General features: G+C 37.6%; 1 protein-coding gene across 1 annotated transcript in view; it reads right to left on the bottom strand.

Annotated features, from left to right (window-relative positions):
- Positions 1-1,271: 1,271 nt before the first annotated feature.
- LOC124612389 (roquin-1) overlaps positions 1,272-24,777 on the bottom strand; it is a 238,999-nt gene continuing 215,493 nt past the window's right edge. The window contains exon 18 of the mRNA XM_047140567.1: positions 1,272-2,589. Within this exon, the coding sequence (XP_046996523.1) occupies positions 2,470-2,589 (120 nt within the window). The 3' untranslated portion in view covers positions 1,272-2,469. The remainder of the gene's footprint in view (positions 2,590-24,777) is intronic.

Here is a 24,777-nt window from a genome sequence, read left to right as displayed (position 1 = left end):
GGACAGAAACTAGAGGTATGTTTGGTGCCAAATTTCAGTCAGAGATAACCAGAAATATGCCAGCAATAGTTCAGGCTAGGTGAATGTATGTAACAAAATTAAAGTGAGTATTTGAGAAAATATTATAGTGCAGCTCAGGATGTACAGCAAGATGTCTTTTAACAAATACTCGCTAGCTATGGAGCACCAAGCATACAAGATTTTCGTATTAAAACCAGATTAAAATATTTCAGGCTTGAGTGGCTGGTAGACACATAAACAGTACTGAAAATGTTAAGATTCCATACAGCCTCTCTTCATGTGTTCTGTTCTGTTCTGTTCGCCTGATTATAGTAGTTGCCTCTGAGGAACACTGAAAGCTTATCAATATTTTAAATTTTATTTATATGTCTACCAACCATTCTACATCTTAGCTGTATTGTGAGCTGCTACCTTTGTTCCTTCCACGATTTGCTTTCAACCTAAGATTTTCCATCACCAGATAAAAATATATGAATATCAATGATAATGAGTTACAATGGTTTCTGAAAATGGGAAATTTGAAGCTCAATTCAATGAAACTCATTCATGTCAACCACACAGGATTTAAATGCAATGTGGATTCTAACTGTGCACTGACACAAGTGACGACAAAGCACAAAGTTTTGTCATTTCTAACAAATGGATTCATCAGCAGCAAAATATATTAAAAACAGATAGCAAAACACCAATAAGGTACAGTGAAAAAATATCACCCATGGAAGAAGCAGCACAGTTCCACAATACAGGATAATACACACTGCTTTTATTTGCCACATTAATTATATGGGATTTTAATGTTATCTCTTTTATAAGCTCACACATACTTGGTGCCCTGATTCAGACAGCTTGAGCTGTCCTAGGTTCTGCTCTAAATGTAATTACGAATAAACTATACTCACATTAACATTCAATAATTTCTTCTCAGTACTACTTTTGCTACTCTCTTTATACAATTACAGTTTCTGTAGGATAACGTGTAAATGCTCCCATTAAAACTGGAAGATAGCTTCACTTATGTAATTTTGATGTTATGTAGCAATTATAACAATAAAGTCTTTGTTATAAACAAAATGGAAATGTGCAAGCATATCACTGAAATACCTAAATGCTTGCACCTATAGTTCACATTTACAAAACATACAAATGAATGTGTAGAAAACTAAATTCATTTTTATTCAAAAATAACTTTGAAATCTGGTTTTCTACGTCATAAAACTGCTAAGTCAAAAATATTTTTAAGACTACTTGGATCACTTAGCAAGGTGCTACAGTATCATAAGTTCTTCATATAAGACAATACTGTAATTCATAACACTCATATCAACAAATGGATTCACAAGCTGGTATATCTACATAATCACATACTTATATTTTTAATATATAGGAGGAAAAATACTAAACAATCATTCGACTGTCAGGCAAGTTTAAGATTGGTCAAATATTAAAAACACATAAAATCATGACATTTCCTTATACCTAATACAAAGAACTTGTTACAGAAAGCCTACAATGTAGAGATCAGTGAATTTCATCGACAAGTTTTTAAAAGGCCATGAGAAGAGAGAAAAAGGGGGGGACAGGGTGGGAGGGAGAAGACAGACAGAAACTTTGTGAATGGTCAAACTGAATGTGGGATGTGCATAGTGAAGAGAACAATCCACAAGAAAAGAAGATAGAATGGATGAAGGATAATGGAGAGCTTGAGAAAAACAGAAATGTCAGAAAATGTGAAAAGAAACAAAACTATAAAAAATGAAATGAAAAATAGAAAAACATTCATGATGTCAGCTGTGTCATTTGGGTGCTCATCGAAAAAACTGACTGATTTTATATGTACCATGCTGTTCACATCCTTCCCTTACCATTCATTTTCATCCTGCAAGCCATTCTAAATATCCTAACTAGGTTGCTATCCTGTAGCACAATATTTCTTTTCTCTTAATTTTCAAACACAATGGTTCTACTTATTCGTTCCACCTCATCCATCCATTCACAGTACACAAATTTAAACTCTACTTCACATACTAGTGCTCTTCTGAAGCAATTATTATAATAATTTAAACATTTAATTCTACACTTCTGCTTTTGCCTCTGCCTGTCAGAAGAATGATAGCAAACATTTCCCCTCCTCAATGTTTCAGGTGATCATAAACAATATATATATATATATATATATATATATTTATTTATTTATATATTTAAGAGAGCTATAGAGTGTTGCTAATGCTGTTTTATAAACTGAACAACAGCAGCAGTCACTGCCTTACAGAACTAAAGCACGATCATTTTAAAAATAACTTTATTAGAAAACTTTATTTTTTCCATCAGCAACTGTAATATAATAATTTATATACGAATTTTCACTTTCAGGATATCCTGGTATTAATACAAGTCTGAACCCATTGGGTTGATAATAAATATCATCTCTGACAATGAGACTATTTAGATCTACTTTTTTCCTGACTCTTCTTCACTGGACCACCTCTTCTCCTGCTCCTCTAGCTCGTACTCCCAGCGCCGTTCAAGTTCGAGCATGTCATTTGCTATACCTGCTTCATATGTATCTTCCTGTGAATATAAGAAGGTTTGGCAAATTAAACATCCAAGTATACTGTATTTAAGTCACAATATACAGCAGTATCCACGTTAAAAAACAGCTCTAGAGAAAAACGAAATTGCACATCTCATTAAACTAAATGCCTAGTATTCCTTGACTGCAGGATTAATTTGTCATATGTAGTGTCAATTCACATCATACAAGGTTCTGGGAATAGCAATAGGTACTGCTATGAAGCGGTATAACCAAACAGACACAGTTGTTGGTGTTATGGTCTTCAGTCCAGAGACTGGTTTGATGCAGCTCTCCATGCTACTCTATCCTGTGCAAGCTTCATCATCTCCCAATACCTACTGCAACCTACATCCTTCTGAATCTGCTTAGTGTATTCATCTCTTGGTCTCCCTCTATGAGTTTTACGCTCCATGCTGCCCTCCAATACCAAATTGATGATCCTTGATGCCTCAGAACATGTCCTACCAACCGATCCCTTCTTCAGTCAAGTTGTGCCACAAACTCCTCTTCTCCCCAATTCTATTCAATACCTCCTCATTAGTTATGTGATCTACCCATTTAATCTTCAGAATTCTTCTGTAGCACCACATTTCGAAAGCTTAGGTAAAACTAATGGGGGACTATGACTCACAGGTAGGATATTGGGAAACTAGTTTCTCTACAATTTAGATGCGTATGGAACACTTGAACAGCTCGTACTTGAATATTGCTTAACTATATGGGACACATGCATCAGGTCAGACTAAAAGGGACACAGAGTGGGGTGGTGCAGACGATTAAAGTTTTGTCTGACTTATGACAGAGTGCAACATATATGTGGTAAATTTAGCTCTCAGATACTCAAATAAAGGCATTTTATGTCTCATGAGAATCTGATTAGAAAACATCAAAAATCATTCACAAATGTATAACACAGGATCTAAATGAAAATCAATAACAGTAAATTTATTTGATACACAAAACTTGGAAACACATCCAACAAAATACAAGGGAGCTGCTAAGGGATGCCTTGTTTTCACTCTAACAGATTTCTGGTGCTTAGTTACAGTACAATTCAAGATGCATTACAGAAAGTTCTGAATGTAGTTTCCTTTGTTTGTTGTTAAAACTAATACAAGTCAGAATGTACTGAATGAAATCTGATGAGCTTTTATAAAACTTCAAACAGTGCACTTATATGGAATTTAACTGTAGCAAAGAAAAAAGTAACCCATAAAACTAATAAATTATGAACAGAGTTGATTGACAGCACTTACTTTAAGAAGCAAAACCTACAGTACTGCCAGAAGACACAGAGAAAAGTAAAAGGGATACACTACCTTGCCCCCCACACTCAGTGATGAATTCAGGGAAAGTCCCCCCCCCCCCCCCCCCCCCCCCCCCCCAGAAATTCAGAAATTGGAAATCCCCCCGAGAAATTCATATCTATAGTTGTGGTGAAACATAGAAATTATCACCTGGTCTGTTAACTTGTACCGTTGTGACAAAATTTAAACTACGCTAGCTGCTGTTGCTAACAAAGTTTGGAGTCAACTATGGAGAAGTTGTAATGAGATGCAGTTTTTACAAGCAAAATGAATGTGTAACACAATAGGTGGTGGCTGGGTCCCTATAGTTTGGTTTCGTTGCTTATCGGTTCGGTTTGGAACACTTAGCGTCGAGTGTTCTGTTTTTATTATTATTATTATTATTATTATTATTATTATTATTGACGACACCAACAAATTAGCAGTTGCTGTATAATAAGTGTGCAGTAAAGCTAAGCGTTGCAAGGTGTGTTGGCAGCGCCGATTGTGGAATAAGTCAGCCTTTCCTCTCTCATGTCTTCCCTCACCGCACCTCCAATCAGCCTAACGTGTAAGCTAATCCCTTAGCTACGCAGCCCACCCTTGCTGCAAACTTTATTCTTATCTCACACTCGTATTTATACTTTATTTGCCCTTAGAATAAACCTGATGTCGCAAAACTTGTCCCCAGGTATTGCTACGGAATTGGAAGTAGCATCTGACATTATAAAAGATTGTTTTAATTTTTTTATTGCATTACTGGGAATATTTCCAAGATTTAATAACCATATAGATTTTTCCTAATCGATGAGTCCAAAGCTCAAACCAAATATCTGTGTACACTTGACAATGATTTTCGCAGTGTCAATGTGGATACACAATTTTTGCCTAAAGAAGCCATACATTCCACCATGAGTGGGATGTTTGGCAACGCTGCTCTACAAGTATAATCTAAGCTTTCACTGTATAAAAACTCAATGCATTGTTGAAACTGTTGTAAGGTTGAAACAGTCAGTTGACAGGTTACTATGGAACAGTGATGTGATTAGGTAGTGTACTGCATGCATACAAACTTTAAATTCTTTCTTTTCTAATAAAAGACAGTGTATTGCAAAAGACAAAGATGAGTGCGAGTCTACTGAAAGAAGTGCTAGTGATTGTGACGATGAATTGCATAGGTCTACCAAGTCTTCAGTTTCCCTTCCACAGTTTTCAAACGATAAATGTGCTATTTCTGGTCCATCCGCAAATTGCAATACTAAACAAAGTATTGAACGCGAGATTAAGTATCAGCAAAAATGGGGGTGTAAGTACAATTGGCTGTACTTTGATCACGAGCGGGGTGGGGCTTTCTGCAAATTGTGTGAAATGCATTTAAAAAACGATATCAAAGCTCTACAGAAAACAGGAGGAGTGTTAATTTCTGTACCTTTCACTAAATTTAGAAATGCTACCGGAAGCACAGGCAAATTAGAGAAGCACACCAAACCAGAAAAACATGCAAGAGCCGTTGCACTTGAAAATTGTAGATTACAGGGATTAAACGCTCTAATTCATACACAGATATTTAAACAAAATGTAAATGAAAAAGCTTTAAACCGCCAAGCATTGTCATCATTAATTCGAAGTCTGTATTTCCTTAGTAAGGAAGAAATACCCCACACAACAAAATATGAACCTGTAATTCGTAAGGTAGTACTGAAAAGCGACATTAATATTGAAAAGTGGTTAAAATTTCAGAGCGAAAGGTCCACATATCTTAGTAAGTATACTACGTCAGAATTGTTGACTTCTTTGGGAGAGTCTTTAGACTTTCAAGATGAAACACTTCTCCATGACAAGTATTTTCATTAATGGCAGACGAATCTACAAATGTTTCCAACCAAAGTGAACTGTTTTAGTAGTTCGATATGTTGTACTGTCTCCATCGTTTGCAGTGAAGGAAAGGTTGAGCTGAAAAGCAGTTCAGCTGAATCCATATTTACAGCAATTGATACTAAAGAAAACTTTCTTACTACAGATTATTATCTTGTTCTTTCAACGGTGCTGCTAATTTTAGTGGTTCTATCTCAGGAGCCCACGCTCGGTTGTCAGAGAGGAAGGGCCTTAAGCTGCCATACATTCACTGTAGAGCACATGTTTTGTCAACTGCTGCCACCAACTCTAGAAATAAACACCCCATTATAAAACACACATTACATGTCGTTAAAGATACTCACAAACTTTTTCATGGTTATTCCAAATGAGAAAATGCTTTGCATGAAATTCAGTGTGCTTTAGAGCAACCTGTTTTAAAAATACCCAAAGCTGTTGACATCCGATGGTTAAGCACCTATCGCACAGTTCATGCTATTTTCCTAACCTACTAGTCCATTATAATGGCATGTGAACATGTACACGAGGACGGCGCGGATTTAACAAGTTTAGCTGGAGGAATCTAGTTAGAAATGATGAATTCCAATTTCATTGTAGGTTTAGTGATTTTATACGATACATTAAATACAGTCTCAAACTTATGTAAAGGTTTGCAGAGACAATCACTTAAAATTTCACAAATCCCTCTGCTTGTTTCTGGAACTCTGAAACATTTAAGACACATCGACTGTCTTTATGACTGCGATGGAAATAGTGCAGAAAATGAAACTCTTAATAAAATTAAAAAACTGCAGGAGGACGCAACAGAGGTTTAAGGTGTGCTATCCAAGAACATAGAAGAGCAGATTCAAGTTATGAAAAGCGCAAGGAAATTTGTTAAAAGTATTATTGATGAAATTGAGCAACGGTTCGATGACAAGGCAACAAAAGTGATAGAAGTAAGTGCACATTTTGAAAGTTTTAAAAATTTCTAGAGTTTTAGTGAAAATGACTGTAAAGAACAGTGCTTGATTGTGGGACTTACAAACGTCGACGCTGTTATTGCGGACTTGCATTCTTTTAGGTACGTTGTAAGTAATAAATTAGACGATACATCTTCTGATGCTGCTTCTTTCATTCTGAGAGCCGACATTTGCTACGAAGCACTACGGACACTCGCTGAATGTGTACTGTGCATTCCCGATCCGACTTGCAGTGTGGAAAGGTCATTTAGTACAATGAACAGGGTGATGACAAAATTAAGGAATAGGATGGGTCAGGAAACGCTCCAAGCTTGTGTGAAGATTTCAACTGAAGGGAATGACAAGCCAACAGAAAGTTTTATTGATGACGTCATCAAGAGATATGCTGTAAAAAGGCCTCGACCTATTAGTTTGATGTAAATGTGAGTTTCTTTTGCATGCAATAAAATTATTTTATTATTTAATATAATTAACTTAGGCTTAGCCTAACAGCTTAGTACTTAACCTACATATTATTTAATTACATACTAGCTATTCATGAAAAATTTTAATTATTAATAGCGCTGCTATGTCTCTAGAATGCTATCACTTAAATTTTAAGCCTACAACTTTGTCCCGCCCCCTGACAAGCTACATATGACTAACTACTAAATGACAATACTCACATTAGGTATGCTGTTGCGTGATCAGAATATTGACTATTGACTAGTCACGCTAGTAGAGAGGATATAAAATGTAGACTGGCAATGGCAAGGAAAGCGTTTCTGAAGAAGAGAAATTTGTTAACATCGAGTATAGATTTAAGTGTCAGGAAAATCGTTGTTGAAAGTATTTGTATGGAGTGTAGCCATGTATGGAAGTGAAACGTGGACGATAACTAGTTTGGACAAGAAGAGAATAGAAGCTTTCGAAATGTGGTGCTACAGAAGAATGCTGAAGATTAGATGGGTAGATCACATAACTAATGAGGAGGTACTGAATAGAATTGGGGAGAAGAGGAGTTTGTGGCACAACTTGACGAGAAGAAGAGACCGGTTGGTAGGACATGTTCTGAGGCATCAAGGGATCACCAATTGGAGGGCAGCGTGGAGGGTAAAAATCGTAGAGGGAGACCAAGAGATGAATACACTAAGCAGATTCAGAAGGATGTAGGTTGCAGTAAGTAATGGGAGATGAAGAAGCTTGCACATGATAGAGTAGCATGGAGAGCTGCACCAAACCAGTCTCAGGACTGAAGACCACAACAACAACATGCTATAGCATGCTCTACGATTTAAAAGCACTCAGACCTGGGCTGAGATTGCTGTGAGCATAGCTCTGACTAGGTTAAGCACTGTTCATGTGTCCTGCCAAACTATTGGTCCCTACCAAGCTAATGCACCATGGCCAGGGAGTTCAGATACCATGTGGGCACATGCACATTCTTAGGGTATTGGTATTCCATCCTATGTGGAAAAAATTTGGTAGTAGTTGACTGCAAGAACTTGGGAAATGGCTTTATTCTACATAAAATGCTCAGCTATCCTGTGACAAACTCTGCTGTTTTAAGTATTACTAAATGACAATAACATGGATGTGGGAAACACAACTACTTCTACTAATTTTATTGAAGGACTATAAATCACAGAATTTTAAGATCTGAAAAAATATTGGTGGAGTTGCAAAATCTCAAAAGTGGTACAAGCATGTATTACCGGAAGTCAATAATAATAATAATAATAATAATAATAATAATAAAAAACTGAAATGGCCAAACAGAACTACAATCAGGATAGTTATTTTTACAAAGATACGGAATGGAGAGCAAATTCAAATGTAATCTTTGTTGTAAACGAGAAAATTAAAAACACTTATTAAATATTGAAGCAATCTCCGACATAATAGCAATGCTTATTTTAAAAATAAACACAAGGTATTACATGTGAATCATACAAGCCTATGTACCAATGTGCATAGGTTTTAACGAGGAGGGTAGAGGCTACGTACAAAGAATTACAGAAACTGATGTATGACAAATACACTACCAGATCACAATGGGGAACTTTAATGATAGAGTAGGACAAATATTGAAGACTGATTCATCAATGGGAAAAATTTTGGATTTGAAATCAATAATGACAGGTTATGAATTAGTAAAACATGCTGAAAACAAAATGATTTTGTTCTTAATACACTGTTCTATAAGAAAACAAAAATAAAATGACTGCAAGGATGAAACTGAACTAAAAATAACATCAACAGCGAAGAAACTTTACAGTATGTAATGATCTGAAACCACTTCAACAACAGAGGAAATTTTACACTCATTCGAAGATTTTTTAAAATGTGTATATAGTTCCAGAGCTGAATAATAAAAACAGATAGCGAATAACAGAAACCATACCATTCCACAAGTAATACAAGGTGTCTGGGTTTGAAGAACTGATAAGGCACTCTAAGTTTATGTCACATCAATACAAAACATTAAAGCTGGAGAAAACATAATCCTGAATCTGGATAACTGAATGGAGACCTGAACCTCCCTGAATGCAAGTCCAGTGTGCTAACCAATGTGTTAACTTACTCGGTAAGGCAAGTCCGTAGATCTATGAGCCTCCTCTCCAAAACGTACAAGATATTGACTAAATCATCATCAACCTCTTAAAAACAACCTGGATTATAATCAGGCAAAGTAATAAACTGTTTTAGAAGTGGATAATGTTCAATGGACGACTTGAAAGCTGTGAATGAAGTAGTAGAATAGATTATGCAATATGAATTGCCATTTTCACTGTGAACCATAGATTTTGAGAAATCTGTAACCAAGCCTCAACAAAATCTGTACAAACTGCCATTGACACACAAGGCAGTGACTCAACATATGTTGGTACACTGAGGAATACATTTGTCACTGCTACAGCTGTGGTAAAAGCAGAACTGAAAGAGGAGCCAGATTGTTTATCACCAACACTATTATTGGCAACCATAGAACAAGCTTTCAGATCCTTAAGCTGGAAAAACAAGGAATGAATGTTTGTTAATGAAACATACCACAGTCATCTTTGTTTTGTGATAGCAATGTACTGTTTGCCCCTAGCACAGACAAACATTAAGAACAAATAGAAGAACTTAAATGAGCAAGTTTGAAAGTGTACATGAATATCAATTATAATAAGACTAGCACAAAATTAACAATGAAGTCACAGAAGTGGCTGAGGAGTTTTTCTGTATTTAGGGCACGAAGAGAGCAAGCTTACATAGACTGAATAACAACAACAATAATAATAATAATAATAATAATAATAATAACAACAACAACAACAACAACAATAATAATAATAATGTGCAAATAACTAAACAAAGGTCGCTACACTACGCATACATTGATTACCAAAAAGCTTTTGATAGTGTACCCCACTCATGGTTACTACAGATATTGGAAATATACAAAGTAGATCCTAAATTGATACAGTTCCTAAACATAGTAATGAAAAACTGGAAAACCACACTTAATATCCAAACAAATTCAGATAATATCACATCACAGCCAATACAGATTAAGTGTGGAATATACCAAGGAGACTCATTAAGTCCTTTCTGGTTCTGTCTTGCTCTGAACCCACTATCCAACATGCTAAATAATACAAATTATGGATATAATATTACTGGAACATACCCACACAAAATCACACATTTGCTATACATGGATGATCTAAAACTACTGGCAGCAACCAATCAACAACTCAACCAATTACTAAAGATAACAGAAGTATTCAGCAATGATATAAATATGGGTTTTGGAACAGACAAATGGAAGAAAAATAGTATAGTCAAGGGAAAACAAACTAAACAAGAAGATTACACATTGAATAACCACAGTGACTCCATAGAAGCGATGGAAAAAACAGATGCCTATAAATATCTAGGATACAGACAAAAAATAGGAATAGATAATACAAATATTAAAGAAGAACTAAAAGAAAAATATAGACAAAGACTAACAAAAATACTGAAAACAGAATTGACAGCAAGAAACAAGACAAAAGCTATAAATACTTATGCTATACCAATATTGTCTTACTCATTTGGAGTAACACAGACCTAGAAGCACTCAATACACTTACACACTCACAATGCCACAAATGTAGAATACATCACATACATTCAGCAACAGAAAGATTCACATTAAGCAGAAAGTAAGGAGGAAGGGGATTCATCGACATAAAAAACCTACATTATGGACAGGTAGACAATTTAAGAAAATTCTTTCTAGAACGAGCAGAAACTAGCACAATACACAAAGCAATCACTCATATAAATACATCAGCTACACCACTGCGATTTCATAACCACTTCTACAACCCTTTAGATAACATAACATCAACAGATACGAAGAAAGTAAATTGGAAAAAGAAAACACTACATGGCAAGCACCTGTATCATCTAACACAGCCACACATCGATCAAGACGCATCCAACACATGGCTAAGAAAAGGCAATATATACAGTGAGACGGAAGGATTCATGATTGCAATACAGGATCAAACAATAAACACCAGATATTACAGCAAGCATATTATTAAAGATCCCAATACCACAACAGATAAATGCAGACTTTGCAAACAGAAACAGTAGATCACATCACAAGTGGATGTACAATACTAGCAAATACAGAATACCCCAGAAGACATGACAATGTAGCAAAAATAATACATCAACAACTTGCCATACAACATAAACTAATAAAACAACACGTTCCCACATACAAGTATGCACCACAAAATGTACTGGAGAATGATGAATACAAATTATACTGGAACAGAACCATTATAACAGATAAAACAACAACACATAACAAACCTGACATCATACTCACCAATAAAAAGAAGAAATTAACACAATTAATCGAAATATCCATACCCAATACAACAAATATACAGAAGAAAACAGGAGAAAAAATTGAAAAATACATCCAACTGGCTGAGGAAGTCAAGGACATGTGGCATCAGGATAAAGTTGACGTTATACCAATTATACTATCAACTACAGGAGTCATACCACACAATATCCACCAGTACATCAGTGCAATACAGCTACATCCAAACGTATATATACAACTACAGAAATCTGTAATTATTGATACGTGTTCAATAACCTGAAAGTTCCTAAATACAATGTAACATATACCATACAGTTAAAAGGAAGTCACGCTTGATGAAGGTCCGCGTCACTTTCCATTTTTAACCAGACCTAAGGTCTGAGAAAAATAGAAATAATAATAATAATAATAATAATAATAATAGTAATAATAAGTGCAAGTAAAAATGACCTGCACTGCATTTAGTAGGTGGCATGTTCCTAAGAACTAAGCAATATGTCTGAAATATAAAGTTAACAACTTATCAGTTTTGACTTACAACAGCAAAATATGGATTAAAAATATGAAAACCATTCAGAAACTGAGGGTTTCATTCAGGAATGTTGAGGATCACTAGGACTGTGAGAAAAATGGATAAATACATCAGATAAAAGAATGGTGTGAAAAGCGTAATTATTAATGTAATGAAAATGAAATGTAGGTGGTTGAAATTAACTGATTGAAGCTTTTATACAGGTGAGTGGATGGTACATTGATCATGGAAGTTCTGTGCAAGATTCCACAATGTAAGTAAAGACCCACGGAACTCTCTAATGAATGTGGGTAGATGACATCAGAAAAAAATGCAAGCTATGGATTTGTATAACAGAAAAAATTAGAGGAGGCATAATCCAGTTGAGGATGTCAGACAGCTGATGAGGATGATGATGAACTACTGTTCAATTACACTATTAGTGATAAATCACTGGAAACAGTTACTAACAAAGTATTTAGGAGAAACCAATAGGAGTAATATAAAATGGGATAAATGCGTCAAACAAATTATAGGTACAGCAGATCCCAAGCTGATATCCATTAAGAAAAGCTTATGGAAAGTATTAGTGCATCTATGAAAGAAGTGGTTTACAGATCATTTGTTTGAGTGATTCTCAAGTACTGCTCATCAATCTAGGACCATTATCTAGCTGGATTAAGAGGGAGAGGGAGGGGGATGGAGAGAGAGAGAGGGGTGGGGAGGGGGTGGAGGAGGGGGAGAGAGGGGGGAGGGTGGGGAGGGAGAGAGAGAGGGGGAGGGAGGGGGTGGGGGAGAAAGAGAGAGGGTGGGGTGGGGGTGGGGGAGGGGGAGGGGCAGAGAGGGGGGTGGGGCAGAGAGGGGGGAGGGGTGGGGAGGGAGAGAGATGGGGACGGGGAGAGGGGGTGGGGGAGGGAGAAAGAGGGGTGGGGGGATGAAAGAAAGAGAAAGAGAAAGAGAGAGAGAGATGCAACAAAGAGTGGTACATTTTGTTGTGGGAAGATACATCACAGAGAGGTTTGCATAACTTTCAAGAAGAATGGGATAACATATTACTTCGTCCCACACATTTCTCACGAAATGACTACAACGATAAATTCAGTAGGTTTATCACAATCACTCTTCTCGGTGCACTATTGACAAAAGGAACAGGGAAGAGGGGGAAAAGATAATGGTACCACAAATACCCTCTGGGACACAGTCTAGACATACTTTGCTGCTGTTATTCCTCTGGTCCTAGTCTTCACCAGCTTGTTTCCATCACTTGGTTTACAATCCCACCTCCTCCAGCGTCTCACTCGCCCTGTTTCTTTTCTATTCCAACTTAACTCACTCATGGGACTATTTTACTATCTCTTTCTCTTCCTTCTATTGCTGTGCCCTTGCCCCTGCACTCTTTAGCTTGTTCTTTCCCCTCTAAATTCTTCGCCAGAGACACCTATCCCCAAATGGCCTCTGTACACAGTTACTTTCACCTCCAACGACCCATCTTTCCTAATCTAATCCCCTCTTATTTTGTTGCTACTTTCCCTATTTCATGTCCTTTACAAGCCTCCCCCCCCCCCCCCCCCCCAACCACCACCACCGGTGTGTGTGTGTGTGTGTGTGTGTGTGTGTGTGTGTGTGTGTGTGTGAGAGAGAGAGAGAGAGAGAGAGAGAGAGAGAGAGAGAGAGAGAGAGAGAGAGAGAGAGAGAGAGAGCAAGGGGGAGGGAGGGGGGGGGGTGTTGACTGTTGACAACATGTTTGCAGCTCCATTTGTGGATCTACAGAAATAATACTACAGTGGAATCTCACTGAATGAGCACCTCTCGTAACAAGCAATTCGCACTACTGAGCAAAACAAATCGTAAAAAGACTCGCTTAATGAGTGATCTTTTGCATAACAAGAGATGATGATTTAGTGTGACATCATCAGCCATTCGCATGCGGTGGAGGAAACATTCAACGATATGAACACATTTCACTGTCGGAAGCAGCATATGAACATCAATTTAGAACATACTGCAGTCTGCTTTCAGCACTCTTTCTGCTACCATCTAAGTGCAGCTTGTTATCACACTTTTTTCTAAACTCGTGTTCACACAGTAGTTTTTTTGTGTGCAAATTTTCATAACTTTCATAGAAATGTCCCCAAAGATAAAGCTACAAGAAGATGACCATAAGAGAAAGAAAATGACATTAGAAATTAAACGTATAGTCATCAAAAAATGCGAACATGGTGAGAGCATTGCTGATTTAGCATGCACATAGAATCGGTCTATATCAACTATGTGCACTATTCTCAAGAACAAGGAGAAGATTAAGGAGTCAGACGTCTTTCAAAGGCAGTGACAAGAGAATCTAAACAACAGTTTCGTATTCTGGACGATGCCAAAAGATTGCTCCTTACATGGCCAAATGAAAAGCAATTTCAAGGTGACAATATCAACAAGAATATCATTTGCGAGAAGGTGGGAATGATTTTTGCTGATCTCATTAAGACGATGCCAGGATCATCAGCATCCGAAGAAGTGTTTCAAAGAAAGCTGTGACTGGTTCGAGAAGTTTAAAGAGATGGGTGACACCTGATCTCTTTTTTGTGATGGGATCAATGAAGCCTTTGGTCCTTCGATGAAAAAGATGTTTGTTTGGGATGAATCTGCTACTTTATGTCTTGCTTGTTATAGACACCGCTACTGCCCTTTCTCCAAGCCTACAAGACCACCTCCTTGAAGAATTTCAATTCATCAAGATCCAATTTCTGCCTCCTAACACCACTCCATTACTCCAGCCTATGTACCAGGAGATTATTTCTAACTCTAAGAAGCTCTACGCTATACCACTCTTCAAGCATTGCTTTGAGTTGACTGAAGGTACCAATCTCACTCTCAAAGAGTTTTGGAAATATCACTTCAACATCATTTCCTGCGTCATGATGATTTAAAAAGCATGGAAAGTGGTTACCATGAGAACTCTCACTTTCGAATGGAAAAAGCTTTGGCCTGAGTGCGTTGTCAAATGTCACTCTGAGGCATATGAGTCAGTACCTGTGGAGCCTGTAGTCAACGAGATTGTGTCTTCGGCCACTAGAAGTAGATAACAATGACATTAATGAGTTTACAGATGATCACAGCCAAGAAATAACCACCAAAGAGCTTATGGAGTTGCAGTGTATTTCACAGCAGGAAGTTGTCAAGACGAGTTTGGAGGAGGACGAGGAGGAGGAGGAGGAGGAGGCAGTGGTAAGAGCAAAACAGCAATCTTCTGGAGCAATAAGAGAAATGCTAAAAACACGGGAATCAATTTCATCGTACATTGAAAATCATCATCCCAATAAAGCAATGGCTACAGGCACTACAAATGTATTTGTTGATAATGCTCTGTCTAGAAACAAATGACTATAGATAGCTTCCCAGTAAAAAAGAATTAGTTATGTATCATGAATAATAGAAAGTACATAATATTGTACATGCAATATTCTTTGAATAAATACCATATTTAAGACAAAACTTTTAGTGCTTTTTCTGCATGGAAGGTATTATCGTATTTTACATTAATTTATATGGGATAAATTGTTTCCCTTAACGAGTGTGACACACTACAAGTAAGATTCTGGAACAAAGTAGCTTGTTATGCAAGGTTCCACTCTATACTGTAGAGTAAAGCTGCATCAGTTGTGTCTCTTGATGCTGCTGCCTGGCTGGTGTGTGTAATGAACTTGGATGTGGTCAGGGGTGTGGAAACAGAAGGGGCACTGAGTGGGAATAAGTAGAAACAAGACAGGAAAGGGTTAGGAATGATAATGCTGGAGTTAACCAAGATGCTGCAAACAAGGGATATGGGTTACTGGAACAGAGAGAAAAGAAAATGCTGGAGAGTGCAGAAGAGGGAGCTGGGAAGGAGAAGAAAAGGAAGAAAAGACATGGGAGGTTAGATTTGCGACTGCTATGAGAACAAGATGGGAGGAGTGGAATTGGAGGGTATAATATGGGGGAGATGCAAACACAGACACACACACTAGGGCATAACTAAGAAACGTTTGTGCTAGTGGGGATAACTGAAATGAAACTGGTTTAGAAGCAGGTGTTAAAGTCAACCAGTCAGCACACACTGCAGCTGGGTGATCTATTCCGCTTCAGGGCACATTTTGTTAAAAGTATTTAAAAATTTGAAACAGTAGAGGAAATCAAAAAATATTTTATAGTTTACTGAAAAGCTGAAATCAGAAATACAAGAGATAAAGGAAATAGAATCACAAGAAGGAATCGTCATCAGAGACATAAAAGTAATAATAGAAGAGATGAAGATTTATTTTGAACAGTTGCTAAACAGAGAGAATAAGAAGACCATGGACTCAGAATCACTGGTCTACTTGAGGAAAAACAACCTGTTACCTGGACAGAAACAGAAAAAGCTCTGAAAGAAAGGAAAGGAACTGACCCATAGGAGAGGGTCACAAAGATGCTAGAAAAAGGCGAACTGGCAGGAATTTGAAGATTAATGTGAACTATCTTGAGTATACCAACTTACAAAGTAAGGACCACCTTTAAGTGATGAATCTAGGAATGTACTACAACCCTCTACATACCTCGCCCATATGGATCGCAAGGACAAGATTGGACTAATATCAGTTGTAATGCATCATATTATTATTATTTTCTTTTCTCCTTTGTTCTTTTCTTTATATACAATTTATTTGGTACCAGGAATACTATTGGTTTACAAACAAAACAAGTAGAGATCTGCTCTTCAATTTTTTAATTTTCTTATATTAATATGTTTGTCTCTATAAGTGGTAGCGGGTGGATGTATTATGAGTTCCACTGAGTTAATATTGTTAAAAAATGTGTATTCCAATTGTACTTTAAAAAGTGTTATAGAAAGTTATCGAGATAGCAAAGTTTATTCATACACTCACAATGACCATACCCGTGTGTTCATCATTCTGCGATGCGCTGAGAATCCTGTATCAATAGGATCGAAGCAGATAAGAACAATTTATGTGAGCAGAAGAGGGGCAATCCAGAACAGTATTGTCATACCAAGCTCTATGCATAATGATGGTAGCAAGAAAAAAGAAGTACGTAAATTTAAATACTGAATATATGTATTGAATACTGAGGGTATGCTGATATTAATGCCAGTTAAAGTTCACTCAGGATGTGTGTACATTCCAATGTTTTTTTCAATTATTCTTTCAAAATTTCCTTTTTTGAATTATTTAAGCAGCAATTATTAATCAATTTCCATTACCTATTATGTTTTATTCTCCCCTCCCTTTCCCACAACTATTCAATGGCGAATGTTCAAAAGACAGTGCCAAGCAGAATATGAACAGATCTTTCAATTGCTGAGATAAAATTTTTTTTGGGATAAATGATCCATTTTATCCTTACAAGAAACTACTGAGGCCTTTGTTGCATTTGTTACATGTCTGTGAGACTGGAACTATAAACAACTTGAAGGAGCAAATTAAAATTAAATACTGCCTACAAACGAGATGCGCTGGGAATGCTGATTTGAGCGGTAAAGGTAGGAAGCTGCTACGCTGTATGCTTATATGACCACGCTTGGTGCCGTCTCTCTCGCAGTAAATAATCTCTTTTTCCTTCCAATTAACATCCTTTATGGAAAGCGCATTTCTGAAGGAAAGATGAAAATTTGTGTAAAGTGAACATTAAAGGAAATAATTCATTCAAATTCTGTAAGATTAGAGACTAATCAGGTTCATTCACGAATATGCATATAAATCTGCTTTAATTGAAAAGTGCCGATACAAACAAAATTTCATCTTTAAATTTTTTTTCCTTTTCATAATTTTGTTAAATATTGCTCACAATGGAGCCAAAGGAAATGGCCATTGTTGAAAATTCATTACAAAATGTAATATGCCAACTCGTGAACTGGTCGATGGCTACCAAAACAACCAGGTTGGCACCCCACTATTAAAAAATGATGACACTAGTAGTATAACTAATCATGACGCCACTTTTATGACGCTCGATGAGACAATTTCTCAGGTCACACTGTGAAACATTTTTTTCAAGTAATGAAACTGATGCGTGCAACAGTGAAAACCCCTTTGATTATTTGCTCACAACATCTTGAACGCAAGAACAGGAAACTGTTTGAAAAAGCAATGTAAATACTAGTGACACCCACAATTTGACATAACTCATGCAACTAATAACACAACAGCTTAAGGGCGTAGCATAGAAGCTCACAAGGCGTCAGGAAAATATGCGACAACAGTTTACGTAACAAAATCAAGCATTTAACGATTTCAAGAACAGTATTAGTCAACAGTTCAGTGAGGTGAGCAATACTAAACGCACTGAGTTATCTGACAAATTATCCATGAAGTTGACAGAGCTCAGTAAACAACTAAAACAAGAAATAATTACCGACATGTCCCGAGATATAAATATGTTAACGGAAAAGGTAACATCCATATATTGTAAACAGGAACAACTTGCAGGTGAGTTGCAAAACCTTAGTGAAGCACATTCTCTAATTCAGGAGACGCAATCACAAGCGGCTGTGTCGGTAAAAAATGTGACGAACGCAGTCAGTGTCCAGCAAGACATATGCAAAAACCTACCTACAGAAATACACAAGTTGAGTCTAAGAGTAGATCAGTTAAGTTTAGAGTAAGAATTTGCCAAAAAAACAGATAAGCTTTGTGTGTATATAAAGGAAATAACTGAAAAGGCTGAAGATGGGATGCTGAATAAGGGCAGCACCCTTGCTGAAAAGGTAGTGTCAGAATACAAAATTTATGTAGATACTGTAGAAGCAGCTCTAAAGGAGAAAGAAAGTCAACTCCTAGCTAAAATAGACTCGGGTTTAAAGAAAGCAGAGGAGAGGTTATGAGGCAGTGTTGCGAAAACTACTGACATTCCAAAACAATGTATGACAGAAAGCAAACCTATGCTTTTACAGAAGTTAGATACCTTCACTGGTACCCACAATACGGAGATAGCCCATTGAAGTAAAACAGTGAAGGTTACACAATGCAACAACACTTGCTGGCAGCTGCACCTGTTGAGCAAGCGCAGTTGCCATGCACTACCCCACAAGCGAACATAAACATGCCTGTCACTGACAGCGTGGCGTGTTTGTCAACGTTACTTGCAGACGAGTGATTACTTAGGCATCGACAATTCCCGATATTTACTTCTGAAGGGAAAAGAATACACCCAGTGGTCTTTGTAAGAGCATTTCGAAATGTTTTACCTTGTACCTGGACCAAAGCCCAGAAAATTAGATTTGTTGTTGGGTACGCACAGGATGACGTTCTGCTATGAGCTACAGACATGGCAAAACGTTGCCACTATTATGATTTGTTGTTGGATACACACAGGGTGACATTCTGCTATGGTTTACAGACATGGCGGAACATTGCCACTATTATGAGCAGTCAGAGAGCATTTCTGGACAAGTATTGGTCTGTGGCCGTACAAGAGAGGCTCATACTTGAAGTACTCAACCCAGCTCTGTTCAATACCAAGTATGGAAGCTTAAGGGGCTATTTTGAAAAAATATTTGAATAAAACCAGATACTGGACGAACCCGTTATCTCAAGTAGATGCACCGGAACTTTTAAAGAGCTGTCTTCCTGCATAGATTAGGTAAAAACTCATTACCATCCCGGAACACAACTCCGAATACTTTCTATCTGAACTGGACTCAATAGTTTTAATATACAAAGAGTGACCAGTACAATCCAACAATCCAAGCCCGACTTGAACTGGTAAGGGTAGGCCCCCGTTCTGTGACCTTGCGGGGTGGGGGGGGGGGGGGGGGGGCGGCGGGGGCACGAGTTTGATCAACATTTGCATTATCAGATACGATCAAGGTAGGTATACCATCTAACCTGTATATATGTATAATAATATAATATTTAGGATGCTGGAAAACCACAATCCAGAATTTATGTTGTTAGTTGATTAGGAATATTTTTGTTTATGTTTTTTCTTATATGTAAAATGTGTAAATGATAAGGTAAGTGGATGTAACAGGGAAGAATTTTACTGTTGTGTGTCTAGATATGATGATACTAGAAACACAACACTTCGCCTTGCATGTAGCCCAGTTGTAAATGAATAAACGAACTTGTGAAACGCACAGTAGCGCACAATGCAGTACACAACTCGCTGTGACATTAGTGGTAACAAAGCGACGCAGCGTGTGCGTACTGGGGAGAAAGCTAGTTAACCAACCGCAAGCGCATGCACGCCAGACAGACACAGCTGAAAGTGTTGGAGCACCAAAATGAACAAGTCCTATGAGCTCTACAGCCTGCACCAGCATTTCTAAAGCTGCAAACGGAAAAAGAAAATTAATGGAGAGTCTATACTACAACTACGACTATCTACACAATACACACAAACAGAGGTAAGCTAAGTGATTATATATACACAGAAAGGGATCCTAAACTGTGAAATATTTACTAAAGTTACACTACTACGTACAATATATCTATATAGTTATAAATTTAAGTATTGAAAGTACACACACTAATTATAACTGAGGGACCAGAAAACTCTTGCTGCAGGTGAACAAGTGAGTAAAATATAAGTGGCAAACTGAATAAGAGGTCGTGCCAGGCTTATAATACGCTTTACCTTTCAGATTTACAGGGTAAGTAGAGACCCACACATGACATTAAATGAGTCTATGATAGCTCAACTGCACACTGAAGGAAATGAATACATGGTTGAATACATGAAAGAGGTATTAGTGACCACTAAGCCACTGTACACTTATCTATGAAGATTTAGTTTTAAGTTAGTATTAAGTTTTTTTTTTCTTCCGGGGAACGATGCATCGACACGTCCTAAAGTGCAGAAGGATTAATAGTTGTTGAGTGTTAGGTACCATATAAATATAAGAAAGGACCCCACCACAAGTAAATATAGTTGTAAGTTTATGATATGTATGAATGTGATAATGTGAAAATAGTTGCAGTACATCGCATATCACGATGCTGAACTAAGGTGGAGCACTACCAAATAATCAAGGGGTCAAAATTTAACTACTGTGAGCGTCGACTACTCATGAAAGTGTCCAACACCTGATTTGCATTGAAATTTTTATATACGTTTCTTATTTACATAAACACTATTTTTGCTGATTATACATAACATATAGTATTGAGGATACAACTGCATATACCTCAGCATATGAAATGGTTATCCTTTATACAATGAACATAACAAGTAAATAGTGAGGTGGACTTTATATGTAAAAATAGGAATTTATTTTGTACCAGCAGTACTATCGGGTCACAAACAAAAGAAGTAGAAATATGCTCTTCAGTTTTTTAAATTTCTTTATATTCATCTGTTTGCCTCTGAAGTGATAGCAGTTGGACGTATTATGAGTTCCACCAAGTTAATATTGTTAAAAAATCAGTTTGTTTCTATAAGTGGTAGCAGGTGGATGTATTATGAGTTCCACCGAGTTAATACTGTTAAAAAATGTGAATTCCAATTGTACATTAAAAAGTGTTATAGAAAGTTATTGAGATAACAAATTTTATTTGTAAATTCACAATGACCATACCCGTGTGTTCATGATTCCACGACGCGCCGTGAATCCTGCATCAAAAGGAACGAAGCAGACAAGAACAATTTACGTGAGCAGAAGAGGGACAATCCGGAACCAGTATTGTCACACCAAGCTCTATGCACAATGGCCATAGCAAGAAAAAAGAAGTACATAAATTTAAATGCTGAATATATGTATTGAATATTGAGGGTCTGTTGATATTAAGTTCACTCAGGATGTGTGTACCTTCAAATTTTTTTTTTTTTTTTTTTTTTTTTTCAATTATTCTTTCAAAATTTTCTTTTTTTAACTATTTAAGCAGCATTTATTAATCAGTTTCCATTACATATATACAGTATTGGAGTGACAAAGATAGACAGGTTAAGAAATGAGAGGATCAGAGAGTTAATGAAAGTGGGACCATTACAAGAGGATATAGAGAAATCAAGGATGAGATGGTATGGACAAGTTAAGAGAATGGAGAAGAAAAGGATACCCAGGAGGATACATGAGATGAAACTGGAAGGAAAGAGACCCAGAGGAAGACCGAGAGACAGATGGCTGAAAGGAATAGAGGAATTCGTCCAGAAGAAAGGAGAAGACTGGACCAAGGTAAAGACATAGAGATGGTGACAAGACTGAAGACGATAGAGAGGCCTATGTTCCATACAGACCCAGCCATGGGCTGGAAACTGTAGAAGATAATGATGACCACATTTTATTCCCCCTGAAACTATTCACAGAGTGTACAGAGGTGTTTAAATATCATTCTTCCCACACTTCATACGTGAATGGAACAGGAAGAAGAATAATAACTAGCAGAAATGGAAGTACCCTCTGCCACAAACTTCACAGTGGTTTCCAGAATATGGGTGTAGATGTAGATGATCAATTAAGTGCAGATATGATAAAAGCAACCAGGCTCTTGGTACATAACTGTTACACTATATCATGGGAGTGATATAGAGAGGAAATGGGATAACAGTGTCTGGGAAAAAAAGGAAAAGGAAAAGATGTATTAACTACAAAAGGCTTACATTACTACTATGCTGCTTAAAGATCTTGGAAATGAGTCTGGAAAAAAAGAGGCTGAGAGTTATCCTAGAACCTCAATTTGAAACAGAGCAGCACAGATTTAGGACCAACAGAGGAGCAACTGACCTCTTTTCTCCGCTCAGACAAATAATTGAAAAATATTGAGAGAAAGGAACAGACCCAATAATAATGCTCATAAGTTTGGAGAAGGCATGTGACAACCCCCTAATTACAAAAGTTCAGATGCTGCATAATAATTATGAGAGTGAAGCGGTTTAGTACAGAGTGAGTTATGCAAAGCGGCAGTTCTCTGTCCCTCTTACTTTCCATCACACTTAGGGATACCATAATGAAGGACATCAAGGAAGTGGAAAAAGAAGAGCTAAATTCTGTTGTATTTACAGATGACATAGCCATTTGGGATGAAACCAACATGGAGGTACAGAGGAAATTTAATATGTGGAACTTTAAGCGTAATATCAAGAAATTATTGACACTAGTGTTGATACTCCTGCCACTGGCGCAGTCACTAGTAATGTCTAATATGACAATGTTTTTTTAATGGGCTATTAAGTTACATATTTAATGTTTTCTGCCACAAGGATTTGGTTCTTTTTGTTACTTTTTTATTTCGCATGAGGTGAGCAAGCACCACAGCTGACTGGGGTTTATTTGCTGCATACTAAAGACTGGCTGCTGTTTCGTCTGCTGCACAGATCAAAGATGTTGGGAAGATGATCTATGACATCTCATAGATACCGTCCTTTATTTTTAATAATAAATTATTTGTAATAGTTTTTCTTAATTGGAAAGCTTATCAAAAATAACTGGTTAAAAATAACAAATTTTTAAAAGAGGAGTTTTACAATAATTTAGAAGTACTGCAAACTGAAGTCAGGAAAATCGTGTGGAAATGCCACCTCATGTAAAAGCCCCCCCCCCCCCCCCCCCCCAAAAAAAAGAGAGAGAGAGAGAGAGCAGGAAGAGGGTTTCGTGGATGTAGCCACTGAGTTATAAACATTCTGACGAAATCTGGCTATGGAAATGGGAATTGTACTTTCAGTACAAGTAGATTTTGACATAGAAAAGATCATACTGAGAGTAGATTACAGAAAATTGACAAACTGCCTATTGGCTTCTGTCTCGGGTTCTTCAGCCGATGTTCATCTAATGATTTTCGGACATTTCGCCAGCACGAGTGGCTGGCATTGTCAAAGCTTCACCCTCCATTGCCGGTGCAGAAAAATCATTAGATGAACGTCAGCTGAAGAACCCGAGACAGAAGCTGTTATATCCTAGCCAGTAATGCCACCCGAGCCCGCTGCCAAAAAGGTTGGCAGCATCAAAGTCCGGACGCCGTCCGCATAAGCAGCGCCAGCGAGACAGGAAATCGCCGCAAGTCTGCGCGCGCCACCGCTGGCTTCTGGTTTCTTAAGCGCTGGAGTCGCGAGCGCTAGGACAGTTCTGTATTCGCCCCTCAGTTGTATACTCGCCACCGAATTGTGTACTTGCTAGTCAGTTGTGTGTTCATCGCAGCAGAGTTGTTGTTTGTCATCAGCCGACGCTTCCCTAGCCGCTCCGACTCAAACTAGACAGATTTCTGTAGACACGGAGTTCAGTACTGTGTTTCTGTATCTTCGTTAATAAAGATAAGTACCGACTTTTATTTAATCAGAGTGTTTGGGTTTTCATCTTTTTGTTCACTGTTCCAGCGGACCGGTCGGCCCGCTATTAAAAGTGTGGCGGTGACTTCGTAAGCCGTTTCTACAGCGAATTGCTTGTCGCTACGAACGCCGCCACAAAACTGGCGACGAGGGCTTCCGAACTCGTGTGCAGGGCTGGTTCCACTTGTTTCTGGTTATACTAATTATAGCGATAAAATTTTGGGGGCCGGTTTAATTTGCGTTCACTATGTCTGCCGACTGTTGATCTTGTTACAGAGTCAGCAATACAAAGTCTGGTGGAAGCAATCGCCAAACAAGCGGCTAATCCTCCAACACAAAAGGAACAAGCACAGGCAGCACCACCTTTCCGTGCTTTTGATGCATCACGAGAAGAATGGCGAGAATATTTCGCGCAGTTGCAGGCGCACATGACAGTCTACAAAATCACAGGTACTGAGCGG

The sequence above is a fragment of the Schistocerca americana genome, chromosome 4 (assembly GCF_021461395.2).
Source record: "Schistocerca americana isolate TAMUIC-IGC-003095 chromosome 4, iqSchAmer2.1, whole genome shotgun sequence".
NCBI classification, from domain to species: domain Eukaryota; kingdom Metazoa; phylum Arthropoda; class Insecta; order Orthoptera; family Acrididae; genus Schistocerca; species Schistocerca americana.
This window is presented reverse-complemented; position numbering and strand designations above follow the sequence as displayed.